The sequence below is a fragment of the Gobius niger genome (genome assembly GCF_951799975.1).
Source record: "Gobius niger genome assembly, chromosome: 3".
NCBI lineage: Eukaryota > Metazoa > Chordata > Actinopteri > Gobiiformes > Gobiidae > Gobius > Gobius niger.
In genome coordinates, this window is record NC_136854.1 from 44,330,391 (window position 1) to 44,349,456 (window position 19,066).

General features: G+C 41.7%; 1 protein-coding gene across 1 annotated transcript in view; it reads right to left on the reverse strand.

The window, feature by feature from the left end:
• Positions 1 to 19,066, reverse strand: part of LOC306960789 (complement C3-like) — a gene marked incomplete at its 3' end in the record, with an annotated part of 49,943 nt that overhangs the window by 24,300 nt on the left and 6,577 nt on the right. Inside the window, exons 5-12 of the mRNA XM_079553342.1 lie at positions 17,214 to 17,274; positions 17,054 to 17,137; positions 14,153 to 14,356; positions 10,670 to 10,745; positions 8,971 to 9,133; positions 4,671 to 4,784; positions 4,462 to 4,612; positions 3,046 to 3,209 (exon numbers count right to left, since the gene is read on the reverse strand). Coding sequence (XP_079409468.1) covers positions 3,046 to 3,209; positions 4,462 to 4,612; positions 4,671 to 4,784; positions 8,971 to 9,133; positions 10,670 to 10,745; positions 14,153 to 14,356; positions 17,054 to 17,137; positions 17,214 to 17,274 — 1,017 coding nt within the window. The remainder of the gene's footprint in view (positions 1 to 3,045; positions 3,210 to 4,461; positions 4,613 to 4,670; positions 4,785 to 8,970; positions 9,134 to 10,669; positions 10,746 to 14,152; positions 14,357 to 17,053; positions 17,138 to 17,213; positions 17,275 to 19,066) is intronic.

The following is a 19,066-nucleotide window of genomic DNA, read 5'->3' on the forward strand; positions in this document are numbered from 1 at the left end:
GTGTGTCCTCCTCACCTGTGTGTCCTCATCACCTGTGTCCTCCTCACCTGTGTGTCCTCCTCACCTGTGTGTCCTCCTCACCTGTGTGTCCTCCTCACCTGTGTGTCCTCCTCACCTGTGTGTCCTCCTCCCCTGTGTGTCCTCCTCACCTGTGTGTCCTCCTCACCTGTGTGTCCTCCTCACCTGTGTGTCCTCCTCACCTGTGTGTCCTCACCTGTGTGTCCTCCTCACCTGTGTGTCCTCCTCCCCTGTGTGTCCTCCTCACCTGTGTGTCCTCCTCACCTGTGTGTCCTCCTCCCCTGTGTGTCCTCCTCACCTGTGTGTCCTCCTCCCCTGTGTGTCCTCACCTGTGTGTCCTCCTCCCCTGTGTGTCCTCACCTGTGTGTCATCCTCACCTGTGTGTCCTCACCTGTGTGTCCTCCTCACCTGTGTCCTCCTCACCTGTGTGTCCTCCTCACCTGTGTGTCCTCCTCACCTGTGTGTCCTCCTCACCTGTGTCCTCCTCACCTGTGTGTCCTCCTCACCTGTGTCCTCCTCACCTGTGTGTCCTCCTCACCTGTGTGTCCTCCTCACCTGTGTGTCCTCACCTGTGTGTCCTCACCTGTGTGTCCTCCTCACCTGTGTGTCCTCTTCACCTGTGTGTCCTCACCTGTGTGTCCTCACCTGTGTGTCCTCCTCACCTGTGTGTCCTCCTCACCTGTGTGTCCTCCTCACCTGTGTGTCCTCCTCCCCTGTGTGTCCTCACCTGTGTGTCCTCCTCCCCTGTGTGTCCTCACCTGTGTGTCCTCCTCACCTGTGTGTCCTCACCTGTGTGTCCTCCTCACCTGTGTGTCCTCCTCACCTGTGTGTCCTCCTCACCTGTGTGTCCTCACCTGTGTGTCCTCCTCACCTGTGTGTCCTCATCACCTGTGTGTCCTCCTCACCTGTGTGTCCTCCTCACCTGTGTGTCCTCCTCACCTGTGTGTCCTCCTCACCTGTGTGTCCTCATCACCTGTGTGTCCTCCTCACCTGTGTGTCCTCCTCACCTGTGTGTCCTCCTCACCTGTGTGTCCTCCTCACCTGTGTGTCCTCCCCTGTGTGTCCTCCTCACCTGTGTGTCCTCCTCACCTGTGTGTCCTCCTCACCTGTGTGTCCTCCTCACCTGTGTGTCCTCCTCACCTGTGTGTCCTCCTCACCTGTGTGTCCTCACCTGTGTGTCCTCCTCACCTGTGTGTCCTCCTCCCCTGTGTGTCCTCACCTGTGTGTCCTCCTCCCCTGTGTGTCATCCTCCTCACCTGTGTGTCCTCCTCACCTGTGTGTCCTCCTCCTCACCTGTGTGTCCTCCTCACCTGTGTCCTCCTCACCTGTGTGTCCTCCTCACCTGTGTGTCCTCACCTGTGTGTCCTCCTCACCTGTGTGTCCTCTTCACCTGTGTGTCCTCCTCACCTGTGTGTCCTCTTCACCTGTGTGTCCTCCTCACCTGTGTGTCCTCTTCACCTGTGTGTCCTCCTCACCTGTGTCCTCCTCACCTGTGTGTCCTCCTCACCTGTGTGTCCTCCTCACCTGTGTCCTCCTCACCTGTGTGTCCTCCTCACCTGTGTGTCCTCCTCACCTGTGTGTCCTCCTCACCTGTGTCCTCCTCACCTGTGTGTCCTCCTCACCTGTGTGTCCTCACCTGTGTGTCCTCTTCACCTGTGTGTCCTCTTCACCTGTGTGTCCTCTTCACCTGTGTGTCCTCTTCACCTGTGTGTCCTCTTCACCTGTGTGTCCTCCTCACATGTGTGTCCTCCTCCCCTGTGTGTCCTCCTCACCTGTGTCCTCCTCCTCACCTGTGTGTCATCCTCACCTGTGTGTCCTCCCCTGTGTGTCCTCCTCACCTGTGTCCTCCTCACCTGTGTGTCCTCCTCACCTGTGTGTCCTCCTCTCCTGTGTGTCCTCCTCCTCCCCTGTGTGTCCTCCTCACCTGTGTGTCATCCTCACCTGTGTGTCCTCCTCACCTGTGTGTCATCCTCACCTGTGTGTCCTCCTCACCTGTGTGTCCTCCTCACCTGTGTGTCCTCCTCACCTGTGTGTCCTCACCTGTGTGTCCTCCTCACCTGTGTGTCCTCCTCACCTGTGTCCTCCTCCTCACCTGTGTGTCCTCCTCACCTGTGTGTCCTCCTCACCTGTGTGTCCTCACCTGTGTGTCCTCCTCACCTGTGTGTCCTCCTCACCTGTGTGTCCTCCTCCTCACCTGTGTGTCCTCACCTGTGTGTCCTCCTCACCTGTGTGTCCTCCTCCTCACCTGTGTGTCCTCACCTGTGTGTCCTCCTCACCTGTGTGTCCTCCTCACCTGTGTGTCCTCCTCACCTGTGTGTCCTCCTCACCTGTGTGTCCTCCTCCCCTGTGTGTCCTCCTCACCTGTGTGTCCTCCTCACCTGTGTGTCCTCCTCACCTGTGTGTCCTCCTCACCTGTGTGTCCTCACCTGTGTGTCCTCCTCACCTGTGTGTCCTCCTCCTCACCTGTGTGTCCTCCTCACCTGTGTGTCCTCCTCCTCACCTGTGTGTCATCCTCACCTGTGTGTCCTCCTCACCTGTGTGTCCTCCTCACCTGTGTGTCCTCCTCACCTGTGTGTCCTCCTCCTCACCTGTGTGTCCTCCTCACCTGTGTGTCCTCCTCACCTGTGTGTCCTCCTCACCTGTGTGTCCTCACCTGTGTGTCCTCCTCACCTGTGTGTCCTCCTCCTCACCTGTGTGTCCTCCTCACCTGTGTGTCCTCCTCACCTTTGTGTCCTCCTCACCTGTGTCTCCTCCTCCTCACCTGTGTGTCCTCACCTGTGTGTCCTCCTCACCTGTGTGTCCTCCTCCTCACCTGTGTGTCCTCATCACCTGTGTGTCCTCCTCCCCTGTGTGTCATCCTCACCTGTGTGTCCTCACCTGTGTGTCCTCCTCCCCTGTGTGTCCTCCTCACCTGTGTGTCCTCCTCACCTGTGTGTCATCCTCACCTGTGTGTCCTCCCCTGTGTGTCATCCTCCCCTGTGTGTCCTCCTCACCTGTGTGTCCTCCTCACCTGTGTGTCCTCCTCACCTGTGTGGACCCGTAGCCTCCTCCGCGCCGCCGCTGACTGTTTAACCAATTGAACGCTGGCTCCGCCTCCTTCATGGCGCCCATCTTCACCAGTGCCAGCAGAGCGTAGCCCGTGGCCTCCAGGCTGAACAGGTGGTTCTCCAGGTCCGCCCAGTGTTTTCCATCTGAAACAACAAACATATTTACTCACATGTACTGTTGTCATTGTTTTAGTAAATAAACACTGTGTTCCTGCATAAAGCGCCTTTAACCCCTTAACCCCCACCTGAACGCAGCACATTTTCTACAGTTTGGCTTTACCCGAATCAAAAAGCTTCTGGAAAAACGCACCAAGACAGCCACAAAAAATGAGGAGAAAACAAGGATGTAAACGCAACAAAAAGAAAAAAAAAAAAGACAAAAATTCGACAGGAACTCCACAAAAAATGACAAAAATTCAACCAAAAAGTGACAAAAATTCAGCAAAAAAATGACAACAAATTTAAGAAAAACTCAACAAAAAAATGACAAAAATTCAACAAAAACTGAAAAAAATTGACAAAAATTCAACCAAAAAAATGAAAAAAATTCAACAACAAAATGACAAAAATTCAACAAAAAAATGACAAAAATTCAACAAAAACTGAAAAAAATTGACAAAAATTCAACCAAAAAAATGAAAAAAATTCAACAACAAAATGAAAAAAATTCAACAAAAAAATGACAAAAATTCAACAAAAACTGAACAAAAAAATGACAAAAATTCAACAAAAATGTGACAAAAATTAAAGAAAAAAATGAAAAAAATTCAACAAAAATGTGACAAAAATTCAACAAAAACTTTAAAAAAAAAGACAAAAGTTCAACAAAAAAATGAAAAAAAATTCAACAAAAAAATGAAAAAAATCAACAAAAATGTGACAAAAATTCAACAAAAACTGAACAAAAATGTGACAAAAATTCAACAAAAACTGAACAAAAAAATGAAAAAAAATTCAACAAAAAAATGAAAAAAATTCAACAAAAATGTGACAAAAATTCAGCAAAAAAATGACAAAAATTCAACAAAAATGTGACAAAAACTCAACCAAAAAGTGACAAAAATTCAGCAAAAAAATGACAAAAATTCAACAAAATTGTGACAAAAATTCAACAAAAAAGTGACAAAAATTAAAGAAAAAAATTCAACAAAAAAATGAAAAAAATTCAACAAAAATGTCACACAAAAAAAAAAAACATACAAAAGGTGACACAACACAGCAACAACGTGAGGAAAAAGGTCAGTTTTGTGGGTCTTAGCTTTCAAATGAGGTGTTACACAGGCCTTTATAACAGCCAAAGAGGACAGAATGCATTCGGTTCAGGCGGGGGTCAGAGGTTAATAAATAAAACCTGTATTCCTGCATAAAAAGTTGCACCTTTAAGACAGTGTCGTACCTGCTGACGCTCGGAGAAGAGCTGGTGTGGGGTTGAAATCCACCTGGTCCTTCACCAGAGCCAGCGCGTACGAGGCGATGGCCACGGTGTACGGCCGCCGCCGCTCCGCCAGCGCCCCCTTCAGGTAGTGGGCGGCGCTGCGGATCACCTCCTGTGGGAAACGTACGGCGTTACACCAGTAAAGTCTGGGAAACCCGAGTGAGCTTCACCTCTGTGTTGACTTCATCACTGCTGCAGCGGATCCCGGCCTGCTTGGCTTCGGCCAGCGCGATCAGAACGAACGCCGTGAGGGTCGCCTGGGGGTCATCGCCACGGAGACCGCCCTGACCACATGGAGTGAGAAGCAGAGACAGTTTTTTATTTAGTTTCAGTTTTATTTATGTTACGGTATTCAAACAAACAGAGCGAATTCAAGCAACTCGGACTCGGACAAAGCACAAACCTGTTCCTTTGGCTCCGAATTTAAATGATATGTTTTTAGTCTCTTCTTTTCATTTCTATGTGTCTACAGAAACATCTGGGATCGCCCTTCACCCCTTAACTCCCGCCTGAACCGAGCTCATTTTCTCCAGTTTGGCTTTACCCCAATCCAAAAGCTTCTGGAAGAAAGGTGAGAAAATAGCAACAAAACTGAGACAAAAACAATGATGGAAATGAGACAAAAAAGTGACGAAAAATTGATTAAAAAGTGGAAAGAAATGTCACAAAAATGTCACAAGAAATTGACGAAAAAATGACGAAAAAATGACCAAAAAAATGACAAAAAATGTGACAAAAAATGTGACAAAAAATGTGACAAAAAATGTGACAAAAAATGGCAAAAAAGTGAAAAAACAATTGATTAAAAAAATGACAAAAAATGACAAAAAATGACAAAAAATGACAAAAAATGGATTAAAAATTGATTAAAAATATGACAAAAAATTACAAAAAAATTACAAAAAATTGATTAAAAAAATGACAAAAAATTGACAAAAAATGACAAAAAATGACAAAAAAAATTACAAAAAAATGACAAAAAATTGACAAAAATATGACAAAAAATATGACAAAAAATTGATTAAAAAAGACAAAAAAATGACAAAAATGTGACAAAAAATGGATTAAAAATATGACAAAAAATTGATTAAAAAATGACAAATAAATGACAAAAAATGTGACAAAAAATGTGACAAAAAATGGCAAAAAAGTGATAAAAAAATTGATTAAAAAATGACAAAAAATGACAAAAAAATTACAAAAAAATTACAAAAAATATGACAAAAAAATGACAAAAAATGACAAAAAAAATGACAAAAAAATTACAAAAAATTGATTAAAAAAATGACAAAAAATTGACAAAAAATGACAAAAAATGACAAAAAAAATAACAAAAAAATGACAAAAAATTGACAAAAAATGACAAAAAATGACAAAAAAAATGACAAAAAATAACAAAAAATTGATTAAAAAAGACAAAAAATGACAAAAATGTGACAAAAAATGGATTAAAAATATGACAAAAAATTGATTAAAAAATGACAAATAAATGACAAAAAATGTGACAAAAAATGTGACAAAAAATGTGACAAAAAATGGCAAAAAAGTGATAAAAAAAATTGATTAAAAAATGACAAAAAATTACAAAAAAATTACAAAAAAATTACAAAAAATATGACAAAAATGTGACAAAAATGTGACAAAAAAATGACAAAAAATGACAAAAAATGACAAAAAATGACAAAAAATGACAAAAAATGACAAAAAATTGACAAAAAATTGATTAAAAATTACAAAAAAATGACAAAAAATTGATTAAAAATATGACAAAAAATGACAAAAAAATGACAAAAAAATGACAAAAAAATGACAAAAATATGACAAAAAATATGACAAAAAATTGATTAAAAAAAAGACAAAAAATGACAAAAATGTGACAAAAAATGGATTAAAAATATGACAAAAAATGACAAAAAATGACATAAAAATAACAAAAAAATTACAAAAAAATTACAAAAAATATGACAAAAATGTGACAAAAATGTGACAAAAAATGGCAAAAAAGTGAAAAAACAATTGATTAAAAAAATGACAAAAAATGACAAAAAATGACAAAAAATGACAAAAAATGACAAAAAATGACAAAAAATTGACAAAAAATTGATTAAAAATTACAAAAAAATGACAAAAAATTGATTAAAAATATGACAAAAAATGACAAAAAAATGACAAAAAAATGACAAAAAAATGATAAAAATATGACAAAAAATATGACAAAAAATTGATTAAAAAAAAGACAAAAAATGACAAAAATGTGACAAAAAATGTGACAAAAAATGTGACAAAAAATGGCAAAAAAGTGAAAAAACAATTGATTAAAAAAATGACAAAAAATGACAAAAAATGACAAAAAATGACAAAAAATGGATTAAAAATTGATTAAAAATATGACAAAAAATTACAAAAAAATTACAAAAAATTGATTAAAAAAATGACAAAAAATTGACAAAAAATGACAAAAAATGACAAAAAAAATTACAAAAAAATGACAAAAAATTGACAAAAATATGACAAAAAATATGACAAAAAATTGATTAAAAAAGACAAAAAAATGACAAAAATGTGACAAAAAATGGATTAAAAATATGACAAAAAATTGATTAAAAAATGACAAATAAATGACAAAAAATGTGACAAAAAATGTGACAAAAAATGGCAAAAAAGTGATAAAAAAATTGATTAAAAAATGACTAAAAATGACAAAAAAATTACAAAAAAATTACAAAAAATATGACAAAAAAATGACAAAAAATGACAAAAAAAATTACAAAAAAATTACAAAAAATTGATTAAAAAAATGACAAAAAATTGACAAAAAATGACAAAAAATGACAAAAAAAATAACAAAAAAATGACAAAAAATTGACAAAAAATGACAAAAAATGACAAAAAAAATGACAAAAAATAACAAAAAATTGATTAAAAAAGACAAAAAATGACAAAAATGTGACAAAAAATGGATTAAAAATATGACAAAAAATTGATTAAAAAATGACAAATAAATGACAAAAAATGTGACAAAAAATGTGACAAAAAATGTGACAAAAAATGGCAAAAAAGTGATAAAAAAATTGATTAAAAAATGACAAAAAATTACAAAAAAATTACAAAAAAATTACAAAAAATATGACAAAAATGTGACAAAAATGTGACAAAAAATGGCAAAAAAGTGAAAAAACAATTGATTAAAAAAATGACAAAAAATGACAAAAAATGACAAAAAATGAGAAAAAATGACAAAAAATGACAAAAAATTGACTAAAAATTGATTAAAAATTACAAAAAAATGACAAAAAATTGATTAAAAATATGACAAAAAATGACAAAAAAATGACAAAAAAATGACAAAAAAATGACAAAAATATGACAAAAAATATGACAAAAAATTGATTAAAAAAAAGACAAAAAATGACAAAAATGTGACAAAAAATGGATTAAAAATATGACAAAAAATGACAAAAAATGACAAAAAAATAACAAAAAAATGACAAAAAAATGACAAAAATATGACAAAAAATATGACAAAAAATTGATTAAAAAAAAGACAAAAAATATGACAAAAATGTGACAAAAATGTGACAAAAAATGGCAAAAAAGTGAAAAAACAATTGATTAAAAAAATGACAAAAAATGACAAAAAATGACAAAAAATGACAAAAAATGACAAAAAATTGACAAAAAATTGATTAAAAATTACAAAAAAATGACAAAAAATTGATTAAAAAATGACAAAAAAATGACAAAAATATGACAAAAAATGACAAAAAAATGACAAAAAAATGACAAAAAATTGATTAAAAAATGACAAAAAAATGACAAAAATATGACAAAAAATTGATTTAAAAAATGACAAAAAAATGACAAAAATGTGACCAAAAAATGATTAAAATATGACAAAAAATGACAAAAAATTGACAAAAAAGGACAAAAAAATGACAAAAAATTGACAAAAATATGAAAAAAAATATGACAAAAAATGTATTTAAAAAATGACAAAAAATGACAAAAATGAGACACAAAAATTACTAAAATTGGATTGAAAAAATGACAAAAAAATGACAAAAATGAGACAAAAAAATGACAAAAAAAGTAACAAAAATGAGTTGAATACCCAACAAAAAAATGATGGAAAAAAAATCTAATGACGTGAGGAAAAAGATCCTCTCGGTTCAGGCGGGAGTTAAAAGGTCTCATTTAGAGCAGATTATTGTGCACTTGTTTCCACCAAGACTCCGGACAATCCTCGACCCACATTAAGGCCCAATAACCAGATGTTCCCACAGACCAGGGCGTCGGTCTGAGGGAACATCTGCACCAATGGCTATTTCCAAACGCTCTCCTTAGATATTCAGTGCAGAACTATTGGATCAAAGTTTATATCAGTCAACATCTGCCTTTCCCTGTTTGTGCCGATGAATTCCCATGAATATTCCTCTTGTGAAGTGACTTGAGCAGCTCGGTCAGACGTACGATCATGGTGGTGCTGTAGACCGGGGTCTCCTCAGTGAAGACGCCCAGCGCAGATTTGTATCGGTTCTTGAGCAGATACAGCAGAGGCTCGCAGACCTGCTGCTCCTCCACTCCGATGATGAAGTGAGCCATGGAGAACACCTTCACCACGAACGCCGTGATCCTGAGCAGAGAGAAGACCACACGCTGCAGGTCAACAGGAAAACATGTAAAGTATAAAAAAATTAAAGGTCTTCTATTATTTAAAGAGTAACTAAACACCAAATCCACTTTTTTTTTTGCTGATAAACGGTCTACATGGTTGTTGAATAGAGTTAGCTACATGTCCCAGTCAATATGTTGACATTTGGTGCAAACTTGTTCAAAATCTCACTTTTGTGTCTAAAACCGCAGGGTTAGCGCCTCTACTGGTTTAACGCAGCAACTGCATTTGATATTTTGTGATTGGAGGAGAGTGTGTCCACGGCGTCCACAAAACGTCATCAGTTCTGCCCCTGGTTCTGCCTCTGTGCCTCTGTGGCCCCGCCCACACACGCCTCTGTGGCCCCGCCCACACACGCCTCTGTGGCCCCGCCCACACACGCCTCTGTGGCCCCGCCCACACACGCCTCTGTGGCCCCGCCCAAACACGCCTCTGTGGCCCCGCCCACACACGCCTCCGCCTCCGTCACGTAGCAACCAGGACACGCGTCGCGCACACACCGCCTGAGCTCATGAGTCAAACCAGTAGATGGCGCTCCTGCGATGCTCACACTTCAGCTGAGGTGGTGTAGAGGAATAAATCCCTTAGAAAAGCTACTGTGCGATGCTCTCTCTCTGTTCGCAGTCACTGACAGCGAGCGAGTATCTACCAGCGGCCATCTTTATTTTGTTTTTCGTAGGACTGTTGCTACTAGTGATGCGCGGGGTGCGGGTTCCACCGCCGTCTTTACAGCAGGTTTTTGGCGTAAATATACGTCGGATTTTCATAAAACAAGCAGCGTTTTGCAGCTTGTGATCCAGAGAACGCTTTTGTGGAGCTCATGTCTCCTGTTTTCCACCGTATGTGCGACTGTGTGTGACTTCACGTTAGGCCGATCTCTGCTCTTCCTCTCTCCCTCTTGCCCAGCGCTCTTCAGAGAGAGAGAGAGAGAGCGATGACACGCCGGTGCTGTTCATACGGATCATATTTGTAACGCGTAATATTTAATGGTTGCGGGGGCGGGGCGGGTTGTAAAAATAGAACAACGTTGCGGGGCGGGGCGGGTCGGGTTAGAACCTGCTCCAAATGCGGGACCCGCGGGTTGAAAAAAACCCTGACCCGCATCACTAGTTGCTACATCAAGCAATCACAAGTCATGAGATGCACCAACTCTCCTACGAAAAAATAAATCCTGCGCACAGTGGTGACAGCGGTAACAGCCGTCTGTCAGTCCTGTCAGATCGAGGGGCGTGGCCTGAGACTGTCAACAGAGCAGACCCCGCCCACACACTCACCCCCCTCGTCTCCCCCAAAGCCTCCGAGACCACCCCTTTCTCAGCAACTTTTTGACTTGTGTTTGTGGGTGGGGAAAGGCTCTGCCACGCCCGTTTAGTTGCACTTTAAATGCATAATTCACACAGTTCAGGCTCCAGGCTGTTTGTTTGAGCATTAGAGACATTCACGAGTTTAGGATGAAGAATAAGTGGGACACTGCCCTAAACAAAGATGGGACAGTACCATGTGCTGGCCCCCTGCTTGCTGTAGGGGGGGTATGAGCCGTCATCCCTCCTGTAGGCCAGCTGGTTACTGTAACCTGAAAACACAAATCAGTTCATTAATGACTTCATCCTCATCATCACCATCATCATCAGTGCAGCCCCTCAGACACATCCAGACACGTTTCTTCACAAAGCAGAGTAAGAGGAACCCCGCGTGAGTGGAGATGCACTCTGAGAGGGACAGGGGGAGGTCCTCTTCAGCAGACTGCTCCGTTTAGGTGTTACATGTGGTAAAGTGAGTCAGAGAGTGAGTGGAGATGCACTCTGAGAGGGACGGGGGGAGGTCCTCTTCAGCAGACTGCTCCGTTTAGGTGTTACATGTGGTAAAGTGGGTCAGAGAGTGAGTGGAGATACACTCAGGGGGGGACAGGGGGAGGTCCTCTTCAGCAGACTGCTCCGTTCAGGTGTTACATGTGGTAAAGTGAGTCGGAGAGTGAGTGGAGATGCACTCTGAGAGGGACAGGGGGAGGTCCTCTTCAGCAGACTGCTCCGTTTAGGTGTTACATGTGGTAAAGTGAGTCAGAGTGAGTGGAGATGCACTCTGAGGGGGACAGGGGGAGGTCCTCTTCAGCAGACTGCTCCGTTTAGGTGTTACATGTGGTAAAGTGAGTCAGAGTGAGTGGAGATGCACTCAGGGGGGGACAGGGGGAGGTCCTCTTCAGCAGACTGCTCCGTTCAGGTGTTACATGTGGTAAAGTGAGTCAGAGTGAGTGGAGATGCACTCTGAGAGGGACAGGGGGAGGTCCTCTTCTGCAGACTGCTCCGTTTAGGTGTTACATGTGGTAAAGTGAGTCAGAGAGTGAGTGAGCGCTGTCAGAGAGCCTGTCACCATAACAAAAATCCATCAAAGTCCAGTCGATGATTTACAGGACCTATATCATGCAAAGTCGACTTTTTGTAGCTTTTAGCCATGTTGTTCTGCTATTTCCTTATCAAAAACACCCTCATGTTTGAAGATGGAGCTCTTTCTAACCAACTCTGGACACGCCTGTTTTTTCTTACCTAACGATCATGTCACGGAGAAAAAAAAGCGCGTTTGGCTACGACGACTTTATTCAACCTGCCAAAGAAGAGGCCGCTCGCCAGAAGTTGTTTTTTCTCTCCGGGATTCGGCGACTTTCACCAAAACAGTGTTTTTCTGTGACTGTCTCTGATGTTTGTGAAGCTTCACCAGAATCAAAGTTGATTCACTTTTATAACCAACGCGAATCCCATAATGTAAACACCTGATGGAGCGGCCAGGACAGAGCGGTGAGTGTGTTAGCATGTGTGTTAGCGTGTGTGTTAGCTTGTGTGTTAGCTTGTGTGTTAGCCTGTGTTAGCGTGTGTGTTAGCGTGTGTGTTAGCTTGTGTGTTAGCTTGTGTGTTAGCGCGTGTGTTAGCGCGTGTGTTAGCGCGTGTGTTAGCGCGTGTGTTAGCGCGTGTGTTAGCTTGTGTGTTAGCTTGTGTGTTAGCGTGTGTGTTAGCGCGTGTGTTAGCTTGTGTGTTAGCTTGTGTGTTAGCTTGTGTGATAGCGCGTGTGTTAGCGCGTGTGTTAGCGCGTGTGTTAGCGTGTGTGTTAGCTTGTGTGTTAGCGTGTGTGTTAGCGTGTGTGTTAGCGAGTGTGTTAGCGTGTGTGTTAGCGTGTGTGTTAGCGTGTGTTAGCGTGTGTGTTAGCGTGTGTGTTAGCGAGTGTGTTAGCGTGTGTGTTAGCGTGTGTGTTAGCGTGTGTGTTAGCGTGTGTGTTAGCTTGTGTGTTAGCATGTGTGTTAGCATGTGTGTTAGCATGTGTTAGCATGTGTGTTAGCATGTGTGTTAGCATGTGTTAGCATGTGTGTTAGCTTGTGTGTTAGCGTGTGTGTTAGCTTGTGTGTTAGCGTGTGTGTTAGCGTGTGTGTTAGCGAGTGTGTTAGCGTGTGTGTTAGCGTGTGTGTTAGCGTGTGTGTTAGCGTGTGTGTTAGCGTGTGTGTTAGCGAGTGTGTTAGCGTGTGTGTTAGCGTGTGTGTTAGCGTGTGTGTTAGCGTGTGTGTTAGCTTGTGTGTTAGCTTGTGTGTTAGCGTGTGTGTTAGCGTGTGTGTTAGCTTGTGTGTTAGAGTGTGTGTTAGCGCGTGTGTTAGCGCGTGTGTTAGCGCGTGTGTTAGCGCGTGCGTTAGCTTGTGTGTTAGCTTGTGTGTTAGCGTGTGTGTTAGCGTGTGTGTTAGCTTGTGTGTTAGCTTGTGTGTTAGCGCGTGTGTTAGCGCGTGTGTTAGCGCGTGTGTTAGCGCGTGTGTTAGCGCGTGTGTTAGCGCGTGTGTTAGCGTGTGTGTTAGCGTGTGTGTTAGCTTGTGTGTTAGCGTGTGTGTTAGCTTGTGTGTTAGCGTGTGTTAGCTTGTGTGTTAGCTTGTGTGTTAGAGTGTGTGTTAGCTTGTGTGTTAGCTTGTGTGTTAGAGTGTGTGTTAGCTTGTGTGTTAGCGCATGTGTTAGCGCGTGTGTTAGCGCGTGTTAGCGTGTGTGTTAGCTTGTGTGTTAGCGTGTGTTAGCTTGTGTGTTAGCTTGTGTGTTAGAGTGTGTGTTAGCTTGTGTGTTAGCTTGTGTGTTAGCGTGTGTGTTAGCTTGTGCGTTAGCGCATGTGTTAGCGCGTGTGTTAGCTTGTGCGTTAGCGCATGTGTTAGAGTGTGTGTTAGCTTGTGCGTTAGCGCATGTGTTAGCGCGTGTGTTAGCTTGTGTGTTAGCTTGTGTGTTAGCGTGTGTGTTAGCGTGTGTTAGCTTGTGTGGTAGCTTGTGTGTTAGAGTGTGTGTTAGCTTGTGTGTTAGCGCGTGTGTTAGCGCGTGTGTTAGCGCGTGTGTTAGCGCGTGTGTTAGCGCGTGTGTTAGCGCGTGTGTTAGCGTGTGTGTTAGCGTGTGTTAGCGTGTGTTAGCGTGTGTGTTAGCGTGTGTTAGCTTGTGTGGTAGCTTGTGTGTTAGAGTGTGTGTTAGCGCGTGTGTTAGCGCGTGTGTTAGCGCGTGTGTTAGCGCGTGTGTTAGCGCGTGTGTTAGCGCGTGTGTTAGCGCGTGTGTTAGCGCGTGTGTTAGCGCGTGTGTTAGCGCGTGTGTTAGCTTGTGTGTTAGCTTGTGTGTTAGCGTGTGTGTTAGCTTGTGTGTTAGCGTGTGTGTTAGCTTGTGTGTTAGCTTGTGTGTTAGCGCATGTGTTAGCGCGTGTGTTAGCGTGTGTGTTAGCTTGTGTGTTAGCTTGTGTGTTAGCGCGTGTGTTAGCGCGTGTGTTAGCGCGTGTGTTAGCGCGTGTGTTAGCGCGTGTGTTAGCGCGTGTGTTAGCTTGTGTGTTAGCTTGTGTGTTAGCGTGTGTGTTAGCTTGTGTGTTAGCGTGTGTGTTAGCTTGTGTGTTAGCGCGTGTGTTAGCGCGTGTGTTAGCGCGTGTGTTAGCGCGTGTGTTAGCTTGTGTTAGCTTGTGTGTTAGCGTGTGTGTTAGCGTGTGTGTTAGCTTTACCTTTGCGTATGTATCCGAGCGCCTCGTCCTTGCGGTGCGGCCCCACTCGTCCCCAGTGGCCGGTTCGCTCCAGGTAGAGGAAGGCGATGGTGGGCATCGACATGGAGGCCAGGTTCTGCTCCACGCAGCCCCCGGGCATCCGGATCAGGGAGGCCAGCGCGTCCGGCTGCAGAGAGTTATCGATGCTGTCCGCCAACAGGTTTCCTCCAACGGGAAAGAAAGTGAGTTTAACCTCTGAACTCCCGCCTCAACCCAGAGGATCTTTGTCCTCACGTCATCACTTTTTTCCATCATTTTTTTGTTGGGTATTCAACTCATTCTTGTAACTTTTTTGTCACATTTTTGTAATTTGTTTGTACAATTTTTAGCACATTTTTGTCATATTTTTGTCACATTTGATCACATTTTTGGTCATTTTTCCTGTCATTTTTTGCAACTTTTTTGTCATTTTTTTGGTCACATTTTTGCCATTTTTTGTCAAATTTTTATCACATTTTTGTCAAAATTTTATCACATTTTTGTCATTTTTCATCATTTTTTTTGTGTGCACATTTTGTCATTTTTTGGTCAAATTTTATCATATTTTTGTCATTTTTTCGTCACATTTTGTCATTTTTTGTTAAAATTTTATCACATTTTTTGTCAAAATTTTATCACATTTTTGTCACATTTTGCTCATTTTTTCATTGATTATTTTTTGCACATTTTGTCATATTTTGGTCAAATTTAATCACATTTTGTCATTTTTTTTGTCACATTTTTGCAATTTTTTGGTCAAATTTTTATCACATTTTTGTCATTTTTCATCAATTTCTTGTGACATTTTTGCCACTTTTTCATACATTTTTCGTCCCTTTTTTGTCAATGTTTTCTCACTTTTTTGTCACATTTCCATCATTGTTTTCGTCTCAGTTTTGTCGCTATTTTCACAGCTTTTTTCCCAGAAGCTTTTGGATTGGGGTAAAGCCAAACTGGAGAAAATGTGCTCGGTTCAGGCGGGAGTTAAGGGGTGAAGAGTAAAAGGAACTCAGCAATGTCATATATCGTAGAAAATCTAAATCGCTGTTTGGAAGAAATACACATTTACAGTATCGAGCTTGTCTTCAAGGTCATGAAATGTGGAGAAAAGAAAAGAAAAAAAAGTATAATAAATTGGGAAAAAGTGTGGGGGAAATGGTGAACAAATGGGGGGAAATGAGGTGGAAAAATGGGGAAGAAAATGTAGGATACTATCGGGAAAAAATGGAGGGGAAAAAGTGGAACAAATTGGGGAAAGATTAGGGGATAACGGTGAACAATTGAGGAGAAGAAAATGGGGGAAAATAGGGTAAACTGGGGGGAAAGTGTTTTTATTTTTCCTTCCTGTTGTCGAGATATTCGTTATTGTCAGTATTAGCTTGTGTGTTAGCTTGTGTGTTAGCATGTTTGTTAGCGTGTGTGTTAGCGTGTGTGTTAGCGTGTGTGTTAGCGTGTTTGTTAGCTTGTGTGTTAGCATGTGTGTTAGCTTGTGTGTTAGCTTGTGTGTTAGCATATGTGTAAATGTGTGTTAGCGTGTGTGTTAGCGTGTTTGTTAGCGTGTTTGTTAGCTTGTGTGTTAGCTTGTGTGTTAGCATGTGTGTTAGCGTGTGTGTTAGCGTGTGTGTGAACGTGTGTGTTAGCTTGTGTGTTAGCTTGTGTGTTAGCGTGTGTGTTAGCGTGTGTGTTAGCGTGTGTGTTGGCGTGTGTGTTAACTTGTGTGTTAGCGTGTGTGTTAGCTTGTGTGTTAGCGTGTGTGTTAGCTTGTATGCTAGCGTGTGTGTGTTAACTTGAGTGGAACAAATTGGGGAAAGATTGGGGATATCGGTGAACAATTGAGGAGAAGAAAATGGGGGAAAATAGGGTAAACTGAGGGAAAAAGTGGAACAAATTGGGGGGGGGGGGGAATAAGGGGAAATGGGGAAAATCTGGAAAGAAAAAGTGGAACATGGGGAAAACAGGCAAGAAAAATGGGGGAAAATAGGGTTCAATGAGGAAGAAATGGGGAAAGTGTTTTTATTTTTCCTTCCTGTTGTCGTTCCCCTAAAATATCGAGATTAGGGCTGCTCGATTATTGAAAAAATAATAATCACGATTATTTTTGTCATAATTGAAATCACGATTATTCAAACGATTATTTGTTGCCTTTAAAAAAAATCCATCAAAAAAAGACAAAAATCCATCAAAAAAATGACGAAAATCCATCAAAAAAGGGACAAAAATCCATCAAAAAAAGACAAAAATCCATCAAAAAAATGACGAAAATCCATCAAAAAAGTGACAAAAATCCAGCAAAAAAATTATAAAAATCCAGCAGAAAAAGTCAAAAATCCATCAAAAAAATTACAAAAAATCCAGCAGAAAAAGTGACAAAAATCCATCAAAAAAAATGACAAAAATCCATCAAAAAAGTGACAAAAATCCATCAAAAAAGTGACAAAAATCCATCAAAAAAAGGACAAAAATCCATCAAAAAAAGGACAAAAATCCATCAAAAAAGTACAAAAATCCATCAAAAAAAGGACAAAAATCCATCAAAAAAAAATGACAAAAATCCCTCAAAAAGGTGACAAAAATCCAGCTAAAAAATTATAAAAATCCATCAAAAAAAGACAAAAATCCATCAAAAAAATTACCAAAATCCATCAAAAATTTTTTACAAAAAATCCATCAAAAAAATTACAAAAATCCAGCAGAAAAAGAGACAAGATTTTATGCGATTATGCTAATTTTGTAATCGTTTACTGTTGTAATCGAAATCGTAATCGAATTTCGATTAATTGCACAGCCCTAATCGAGACATTCGTTATTGTCAGCATCGCCCGGCCTTATTGTCAGTAAATGATTTGAGCACATCTTCAGAGCGACGTCGTGGTGTGGACCGACCTCTGAGGTGGATGAAAGTCTCCGGGACAGAGTTTGGAACCACAGAGTCCAGCTCCACCTTCCCCATTCGTAAGGTCTGAGTTCCTACGAGAGGTTTTCAACACATCGGGTCATGTTCGAGTCGCCATTTTAACAAACGAGAGCTTTGAGATGTTCTGACCTCCTGCGGCCGACGGGTTCAGCACCGCACTCCACACTTTGGTCTTCTGGACTCCCTCCATCTGAGCGAGAGCAGAGGGTCAGGATTCAGCAAACACAGGACCGAACCAGGGTCAAGCCCGGAGGAACCCGACGGAGGAACCCGACGGATGAACCCGACGGACGAACCCGACGGATGAACCCGACGGATGAACCCGACGGAGGAACCCGACGGACACTACGGAACTTACTTTTGATCATTTGTTGTAATAAAGGAATGCTTTTAACGATAATCAAGCCTCGGAGACGTCTTTGATACACAATGAATGAAGCAGTGAGCTAGCACGTCAGCTAACATGTCCGTCAGCAACAGTGTGTGTTAGCGTGTGTGTTAGCTTGTGTGTTAGCGTGTGTGTTAGCGTGTGTGTGTTAGCGTGTGTGTTAGCGTGTGTGTTAGCATATGTGTTAGCTTGTGTGTTAGCGTGTTTGTTAGCATGTGTGTTAGCTTGTGTGTTAGCGTGTGTGTGTTAGCGTGTGTGTTAGCGTGTGTGTTAGCGTGTGTGTTAGCGTGTGTGTTAGCGTGTGTTAGCGTGTGTGTTAGCGTGTGTGTTAGCATATGTGTTAGCATATGTGTTAGCTTGTGTGTTAGCGTGTGTGTTAGCGTGTGTGTTAGTGTGTGTGTTAGCTTGTGTGTTAGCTTGTGTGTTAGCGTGTGTTAGCGTGTGTGTTAGCATGTGTGTTAGCGTGTGTTAGCGTGTGTGTTAGCGTGTTTGTTTATCGTGTGTGTTAGCGTGTTTGTTAGCGTGTGTGTTAGCTTGTGTGTTAACTTGTGTGTTAGCATATGTGTTAGCTTGTGTGTTAGCTTGTGTGTTAGCGTGTGTGTTAGCATGTGTGTTAGCGTGTTTGTTTATCGTGTGTGTTAGCGTGTTTGTTAGCGTGTGTGTTAGCTTGTGTGTTAGCGTGTGTTAGCGTGTGTGTGTTAGCGTGTGTGTTAGCTTGTGTGTTAGCTTGTGTGTTAGCTAGTGTGTTAGCTTGTGTGTTAGCATGTGTGTTAGCTTGTGTGTTAGCGTGTGTGTTAGCTTGTGTATTAACTTGTGTGTTAGCTTGTGTGTTAGCGTGTGTTAGCGTGTGTGTTAACTTGTGTGTTAGCTTGTGTGTTAGCGTGTTTGTTAGCTTGTGTGTTAGCGTGTTTGTTAGCTTGTGTGTTAGCGTGTTTGTTAGCTTGTGTGTTAGCGTGTGTGTTAGCTTGTGTGTCAGCGTGTGTGTTAGCTTGTGTGCTAGCGTGTGTGTGTTAGCGTGTGTGTTAGCTTGTGTGTTAGCGTGTGTGTTAGCTTGTGTGTTAGCTTGTGTGTTAGCGTGTGTGTTAGCTTGTGTGTTAGCTTGTGTGTTAGCTTGTGTGTTAGCTTGTGTGATAGCTTGTGTGTTAGCGTGTGTGTTAGCGTGTGTGTTAGCGTGTGTGTTAGCTTGTGTGTTAGCTTGTGTGATAGCTTGTGTGTTAGCGTGTGTGTTAGCCTGTGTGTGTTAGCCTGTGTGTTAGCTTGTGTGTTAGCGTGTGTGTTAGCTTGTGTGTTAGCTTGTGTGTTAGCATGTGTGTTAGCGTGTGTGTTAGCTTGTGTGTTAGCATGTGTGTTAGCATGTGTGTTAGCGTGTGTGTTAGCATATGTGTTAGCGTGTGTGTTAGCGTGTGTGTTAGCGTGTGTGTTAGCGTGTGTGTTAGCATATGTGTTAGCGTGTGTGTTAGCGTGTGTGTTAGCGTGTGTGTTAGCTCGTGTGTTAGCTCGTGTGTTAGCTCGTGTGTTAGCTCGTGTGTTAGCTTGTGTGTTAGCTTGTGTGTTAGCTTGTGTGTTAGCTTGTGTGTTAGCCATTTATGAAGCT